This window comes from Charadrius vociferus, unplaced genomic scaffold, assembly GCF_000708025.1.
Source record: "Charadrius vociferus isolate BGI_N301 unplaced genomic scaffold, ASM70802v2 scaffold477, whole genome shotgun sequence".
Classification (NCBI taxonomy): domain Eukaryota; kingdom Metazoa; phylum Chordata; class Aves; order Charadriiformes; family Charadriidae; genus Charadrius; species Charadrius vociferus.
In genome coordinates this window covers 2,537,401-2,545,292 of record NW_009649449.1, presented here as the reverse complement: position 1 = coordinate 2,545,292, position 7,892 = coordinate 2,537,401, and the positions used below count along the sequence as shown (strand labels likewise).

The following is a 7,892-nucleotide window of genomic DNA, read 5'->3' as shown; positions in this document are numbered from 1 at the left end:
GGGACAGCGAAGGCCGCTCGGGCTTTTGGGGCGAGATGGCAGCAGAGAGGCTTGGATGGACGGCTCTCCCAGGCTACCGCACGCCCAAGAGCCCAAAAGCCCTCTCCTCTCCACTCTCTGAGCCCCAGGGCTCCCAGCTAGAGCTGCGTGCCCAGTGCAGGTGTGGCCATGAGCCTTTCCTTCCCGGAAAAATCAGCGTTTTGGGTTTATCAGCACGAGATCCCATGGGCTGGACTGGCCACCCCTTCAGGAGTACCAGGAAGGGCTCGCTATCCGGGACTGTGGGCAGTGACACATCGCCACGGTGCGGCACTGCCGCTTGCCATGGGCTGTGGAAGAAGGGAGCAGTTTTACCCCCCGTTATGGCCTTCCTGAGTTGAGAACAAGTCCGGGCACATGGACTAACCTCCAAGCCCTGGCTCTGGAGGGCACTGTCTGGGGAACATTGGTTATGGCTACAGATGAAAGACCTCGGCAAGACCAGAAGAGCCAGCCTGCCCCTCGGAAACCTAAACCAAGAGAGGGGGACTGACCGCAGGCAGAGAAGACTCACCAAAGTCCATGAATTTGACGTGTTCCTGCTGGGGCTTCTTCACCAGGATGGTCTTCTTCTTCGAAGCTTTGATCTGCTTCAGCAGGGCCTCTTGGACATCAGCTGCCGTGTAGGAAGTGGCTGATGGTAGCCAGGAGGAGAAAGGAGAAAGGCAAGAGTGAAGATGCAGGCCCACCTAGCAGGTTCCCTCTCATCACCTCCCCACGATGCGTTCGAATCATTCCTTTCCCCAGGAAAATGCTTCCAGCCTTCCAGGCACCAGCTTAGGGTGCACCTCCTTCCCAGCTCTTCTCACAGCATCTGTCGATTTTGCTGGACAGAAGACATAGCCCCGGCAAATTTTAATATGTTTTTTTTCACCCTCCTTGCCACACGCACGTTTCTCAGGCCGGGAGTGCCTGCTCCCTCCTCGGGCAGATGGCGATGCCACAGTGGCTCAGCACCGGGAAGGCTCTTACCTGGGTCAAAGTGGGACTCCACAATGACACGGACGGCGCTGCTCTGCCCCAGGTCTCGGACACGGATGCTTTTGAAATCCTTCTTAACGTCAGAATTGCGGAAAAGCTCATCCAGCTAATTGGAGGTGAAGGAGAAAAGATAAACAAATTGATTAATGGGGAGATCCCAGGACATCGGTCCTTTCAGTAAAAGATCCCGAGTCTCAGCGAGTCTCCTTGGTTTCAAGCCACAGGGGTTTGCATCCAACCCACTGACACATGCAGAGAACGGGGCTCCCTTGTGTAGGGTGGTAATTTCAGAGGATCCCTATTCTTTATGGCCAGAAATAGCGGGGGGAAAGTGAGCTATCCCCGTCGTGAAGAAGAGCAGAACAGAGCCGCGCCAGAGCCACCGTGCAGTTCATACAGGGATTTTCTATCGTGTGACATCTAAGTCTTACTGATCTCTTCTAAAGCTGTGTAAACCTGCTTAGGCACTTTGCAAAATCCCATAAGGCACCCCTTTGCATCTTTAAGTACCTGACTGTCTTTTAAAACCTGACAGTCCAAGGCTTACAACAAGTCAGGGCTTTAACACCCCTGCTAGCTATCTGTCCAGCCTCCCGGGGGACCGGCAGTCATCACAGCGAGAGGCCACCGCTTCCTTCCCTCGGCTTCAAGGCAAAGAGAGAAGAGAGTAATTAACTAATGGTCCAATGGTATAGTCTCCCCCTGTAAATCCAGCCATAGGGTTCTCGGAGGGGTACAGGACCGGGTCACCTCCATGGGCATTTTTGCAGGTAGGTTGCCCAGGGACAGCGGGTCTGTGGAAGGAACTCTCAGCCCAGTCACAGCCGGACGCTGAGACAGAGGGCTTGTGCCATGCCTTCATTCCCCCCAGCCTGGGAGAGCAGAAACCAGCCAAATATCCTGCCTTCTTGGGGGGGGTGAGAACGGATGCGGCAGTGAATGAAGCTTTTGTGGGCATGTTTGCATCCTCAGATAGAAGCCGGTGTTGTATTGGGAAATATTGCTATTGTGCTACAGAGCTGCATGAACCATATGGTCCATATGCCAGGCACACATCTGCTGATACGACTGTACGGAGGGTTTGCCAACTTCTAAGTGCAGCTTGGAACCAGCTCTGACTCCGTTAAGCTCCTTGCAAAGATGCTTTGTATTTGCTGTGCCACACTGCAGGCTACGCTCTAAAGTTGTTACCTCACCCAGCGCTTCCTTGGCGTACCTGTACGTACGTACGCATCGCCACGCACAGTCCACCCACCTCCGAGAGCTGGCAACGCAGCGGGGTTCTCCTCAAAGGTGGGAGACTGGATTTACACAAGCAGCTTCTCGAACTGTGTAGCTGAACTGGAGGGGCAAAGGGGTTTTGGATGTGTTTTTGTCTAAGGGCTTTTCACGGACAGAAGGACACTTTGGGAAATCCAGGGCGTTGAGGCAGAACCCCTCATCTAAACAGCCCCATCACAAAGAACAAGCTAAAAAAGGATAATTTTTGACCCAGCACGTAACAAAGGATGGAACCCATTCGCACAGCACGTGGTAGAGGCTAATAACGCCCGTAGATTAAAACCAGACCAGACAAATTCACAGAGGGTACCTCTGAGACAGAACTGGTGCATCATCTCCTTACACTTAAGGGCATTAGTCCTGGCGATAAGCCCTGTTCACTCCCAACTTCTGTGGGTTAAGCCCATTTCCAAAAAAAAAGAAAAAAAAAACAAAAAAAAACAATATAGAGCAATGCCCCTCCAAAGCGCTCAACACATTTTACAAATAGCTCTCAAATTTGACAGCAGCGACAAGGCACGGCCTCCCCAGAAGCCATCGCGAATAAGAAGGCAAAGCAGGAGGAGACCTGGAGTGGTTCCCATGGTCGGGACAGTAGAGCGTCGGCGGTTACCGAGGGTGGTGTCGGCACAGGGTACCGTAACACACACCCGGGGAGCGGCGCTCAGAAAGCAGACAGCGCTCGCTCGCTGCTTCGGGGGGGTGGTGGAACGAAGCGCAGCAGGCGGGCAACCTTCCCGCAGAGCGCTGGCGCTTTTAGAGGCCAAGCGGAGGCAAGCGGGCGAGCGTGGCACGGGCTGGCCCCCCGTAGGAAGCCAACCGCTTGAACCTACAAGCGTGCTTGTTAGCAGCAGCTGGGAGACCGCCGGCTCGCTTGAGAAGGGGAGGATTGTGTTTCTGGAAGTGAACATTCGGGGTTTAGTCATCCATCCACCACAGTGGGCAGGGTCCTCTCTTGTTTTGCCTTTCAGAAAAGCCCTGGCCAGACCCTAAACCTTAAGGGCTACAAAGATGATGAGGGGATTGGAGCATCTTTCTGATGAGGAAAGGCTGAGGGACTTGGGGCGTTTTAGTCTGGAGAAAAGACGACTGAGGGGGGATCTTCTCAATGCTGATAAATCCTTCAAGGGAGGTGCCAGGGGGATGGGAACAGTCTGTTTCCAGTGGTGCCCAGTGATGGAACAAGAGGTATTGGGCACAAACTTGAGCATGGGCAGTTCCATCTCCACCTGAGGAGGGCCTTCTCTGCTGTGAGGGCGGCAGAGCAGTGGCACAGGCTGCCCAGAGAGGTGGGGGAGTCTCCCCCTCTGGAGCCATCCCAAACCCGCCTGGACGCCGTCCTGTGCCACTGCTGGAGGTGCCCCTGCTCTGGCGGGGGGTGGGATGGGGGAGCTCCAGAGGGCCCTTCCAGCCCCCACCAGTCTGGGATTCTGTAAACCAAGTGCAAAGGACTCACCGCGCTCTCAATGCTCCTGGCCGTCTCCCCAAAGAGCTCTGACTTGGGGTCAGCCATCTCAGGTGTGTAGAACAGCTCCTGGCCTTCCACCTCCTCCAAGATGAGGACTCCTTGGAAGACTTTGGTAGCTATGGGAGGGAGGGTAAACAAGACAAACGCCTTTAGTCGGCTTGCGGGCAAGGGCCAGGCGTGTGGCTGAGAGCCGCAAGGAGCGTTCGAGTCCCTGGGGGGGAAAGGGTGATGGCAGTGTGCGGGTAGTGCCAGTGTTGGGGTTAGTCTGGATGGGTCTGGGAGAGCGCCATGGAGGATTAGTATCAGAGGGTGCTGGAGCAGATGGCAAAGACCAGGCTGGAGATGGCAGCTTTTACCATACGGTTTCCTCTGAGCTCCGGCCCGGATAGCAGCCCCCCTGCACCGGCTGAGTAACAAGAGAAAGACGTTAGCCAGAGCAGCACACAGTCAATACGGCAGGATCAGACACGTGCATGCACACAGGGGACAGAGGAGGGCCAAAAGGGGACTCTGGGCAAGGAGAAGACCCGTGCTGGGAGAGGGAAGTAGAGACCCTGCCAGCTACCGGGCTGTGGCCAGCCTTGCAGAACCAGACCGAAACTGCAACGGGAACCCCAAGCGTGGTTCCCTTCCAGCGGAGCTGTGGGAGCGCAGAGGCAGTCAGAGAAAGATCCCCGCTGAGGGTAACCACACGGGAGGATCCCAGCAGCTGTCCTTTCTTGGGTTAAAAGGGGAACACAATGTCCAGAGGAAAAGGGGACGACCTGCTGGAAACCCCAAGGAACAGGGAGAGTTAAGAAAGACCTCAGTGAGCAGCGAGGAAACATTTGGATGCCCCAGAGCAACAATTTTAGGGTAATGTGGATATATGTACAGGGCAACCAATACTCTGACCGAGGGAAGGTCACTCTGCGTTTCCTCAACACGGACAGTGTGAAAGGGACTGTAAGTAGGCAAGAGAGATCCCGCCTAAGTCACAAAAGCAACGCGCACCCCCGGGAACCACTGCGCGAGTCAGGAAGCTCAGACTCCCCAAGAAGCCCAACAGGGACACCGGGGCTACAGCTGCTCTCCCAGCCTGCCCTGGCACCAAACCGGTCCTGATCCAGCCATCGACACAGATAAAATGGAAATCCAAGCAATTCCCTCATCCCCTCTACTGCCAGTCACGAGCTCTGCAGAAGCCTGGGCAAAACACCGGTCACAGTTTTAAGGCTGTAGCAGTCAAGAAAGTGGTCACCTTAGTGAAGAAAACTGCAGGGTTCCCTGGCTCCCCATGTCCACAGCAGCACCCACCCAAGCACCGGCGCTGGCTGCTGGGGGAGGTGGGTACAACGTCTGCCAGCTACCATGGCTCAACACGTCCCCATGAACATCCCCTCAGGGACACGCCAGCCCCCGAGACCGGACACAGGAACGATGCTCACTGCCAGCCGGGCAAGCAGAGCACCATGCTGCTCGCCCCGACGGGCAGTTCTCCGCAGCATCTCTCCCTCTCCTGCACCCTCCGAGAGCTCAGCCTGACTCCTGACCGCCGAAAGGGAGCCCAGAGCCCAGCCCCGAGGACAAACTTACCCGGACAGTTGCTGCCTTCCGCGTCGGCGGCTGCAGTCTTGCCATCAGAGCAGCATCCCAGCGGGGTGTTGTAACACGTCGCCCTCTCGATGGCTGGGGTGGAGGTTACCTGGTTTTCCTCCACCTCCTCTTCCCCTGCAGGGCATTAAGAGGAGCATTCACCAGCAGGGGGTAAGACCTCACCTCTGTGCCAGAGAATCAGGCCGAGACACAGCTTGATTTCATAGCGAGAGATGGGGTTATGGCTCATCCCACAACCGACCTGCCAAGCCTAAGAAGCTCACACTCACCGGCAGAGCCTGCACCACTAGATTCCTGGTCTCCACTGATGCCCATCTCTTGGTCTCCACTGCCTTCTGCGCTGCCTGATTCAACGTAGGGAGGCTGGGTGGTGGCCAGGACCACCGGTGCGGTGGAGAGAGGGCGGACGGTGGTCTTATACACCCCATGGGTCATCCATGCTTGCCAAGCCTAAGAAGCTCACACTCACCGGCAGAGCCTGCACCACTAGATTCCTGGTCTCCACTGATGCCCATCTCTTGGTCTCCACTGCCTTCTGCGCTGCCTGACTCAACGTAGGGAGGCTGGGTGGTGGCCAGGACCACCGGTGCGGTGGAGAGAGGGCGGACGGTGGTCTTATACACCCCATGGGTCATCCACGGTGTAGTGGCTGGTCTGGCAGTCGTGATGCGCCTTGTTGTAGGGTGACCTCTTTCAGTAGGTCTGGCTTCCGACAGCAGGGAGCTGGTAGCCAACCCGGTGGGTTCTGGAGCCCGGGTGGTGAGCCGCAGTGGCGGAGGAAGGATTAATTTGTCCACGGGCAGTGTGGGCAGCGGTGTGGGTGGTGAGGTGTGGCTTGTGTGAGTGATGGACTCTGAAAGGAGAAGCAAGACAGGGTAGGTAAGGAGGGGCAGGTCTGGGAAAAGCTGGCCGACTGGGAACCCAGCTTGTCCTTGTTGCCCTTGCCGCCAGGAAGGTCAACAGCATCCTGGGGCGCATCAAGAGCAGCGTGGCCAGCAGGGCGAGGGAGGTCATTCCTCCCCTCTGCTCTGCACTGGTAAGTCTACAATTGGAATACTGTGTCCAGTTCTGCACTCCCCAGTTCAAGAGGGACAGGGAACTACTGGGGAGAGTCGAGCGTAGGGCAACTAAGATGACTGAAGGACTGGAGCATCATTTTTACAAGGAAAGGCTGAGAGCACTGGGACTCTTTAGCCTGGAGAAGAGAAGGCTGAGGGGAGACCTTATTATGGCACACAAGTATCTAAAGGGTGGGTTGAAGGAGGATGGAGCCAGACTCTTCTCGGTGGTTCCCAGTGACAGGACGAGGGGCAATGGGCACAAGTTGGAACAGAGGAAGTTCCGTTCAAATACAAGGAAAAAACTTCTTTACGGTTGGGGTGGCAGAGCAGTGGCACAGGCTGCCCAGGGAGGTGGAGGACTCCCCTTCTCCGGAGATTTTCAAGACCCGCCTGGATGCAGTCCTGAGTAACGTGCTCCGGGCAATCCTGCTTTAGCAGGGGAGTGGGACTGGGTGATCTCTAGAGGTCCCTTCACACTCTGACAATTCTGTCATTCCGTGAAACCCTCAGGCACCTGCCCTGGGCAGTGCATCTGCTGTGCCGCGAAGAGTCACAGCACGGTGAGGAACCGCAGAGAGAGTCTGCTGCCCCAGCACCGGGAGCAGCAGACACTCACCGTGACACTGCCCCACATGCTTCACTGTGATGACTTGTCCCTGCCGGCAGGCGATGGTCTTCAGCTGGCACTGGTCCCCGTAAGTGACACCATCAGAGCCACAGACCTGAGAGGCAGAGGGAAAATGTGAGCTGCACCTCTGTCCTCCCCCAAGCCCTGGGCAAAACAAACCGGTCTCTAAATGCTGGAAACAGAGGCTTTGCAGGGGTCCCTCTGAGGCAAAGCGGTGACGGTTTGAGGGACCCGAGGGTGGGCTGTGGAAGCCCAGGAGAGCAGCTCAGAGGTGCCAGATGGGGCACAGAGCACCTGGTTGCGCTTGGAGACATCTATGACTTGCACGTCACCCTTCCCCACACACCGAAGACAGTGACCGAACTTGCCAGTCCGCTTCTTCTTGGTGGGGGGCAAGAGACATCAGACTCCTGCGCTGCCTGCGCCAGCCCGGCGCAGCTGAGCTAGCCACGAGCCCCCACGCACGCCGCTCAGCCCCCATGGCTGCCTCTCCCCACAAACCTTGGTCATGTTGGCCTCCGAGCAGAGCGGGGATGGGCACTCGCAGTGAGCAAAGCCGTTGACTTCCACGCACGAGGCCCCAAACTCACACCTCATTTCCTCGCAGGATTTTGGGGCTGACGGGTCTGAGGTAGGGAGAGAAGAGGGGAAGAGATGACCAACAAAGCACATACCAATCATACAGCAACGGGCTACGCCGAATCAAAACCCCTCTCTCCTCCCAGTGGGTTTTAGCTCTCCCAGAGCAGTTCAGACCAGTGGACGAGACACTTTCACCAAGCAAAGGAACAGTGCCCTGTGCCACGCACGGGTGCCCAGGTACCAGGAACCAAGCAGG

At 56.7% G+C, this 7,892-nt stretch overlaps 1 protein-coding gene across 1 annotated transcript in view; it reads right to left on the bottom strand.

The window, feature by feature from the left end:
- AGRN (agrin) overlaps positions 1-7,892 on the bottom strand; it is a 130,130-nt gene that overhangs the window by 17,952 nt on the left and 104,286 nt on the right. Inside the window, 7 exon segments of the mRNA XM_009889659.1 lie at positions 534-673; positions 1,012-1,126; positions 3,758-3,885; positions 5,345-5,479; positions 5,835-6,218; positions 7,043-7,148; positions 7,556-7,680. Coding sequence (XP_009887961.1) covers positions 534-673; positions 1,012-1,126; positions 3,758-3,885; positions 5,345-5,479; positions 5,835-6,218; positions 7,043-7,148; positions 7,556-7,680 — 1,133 coding nt within the window.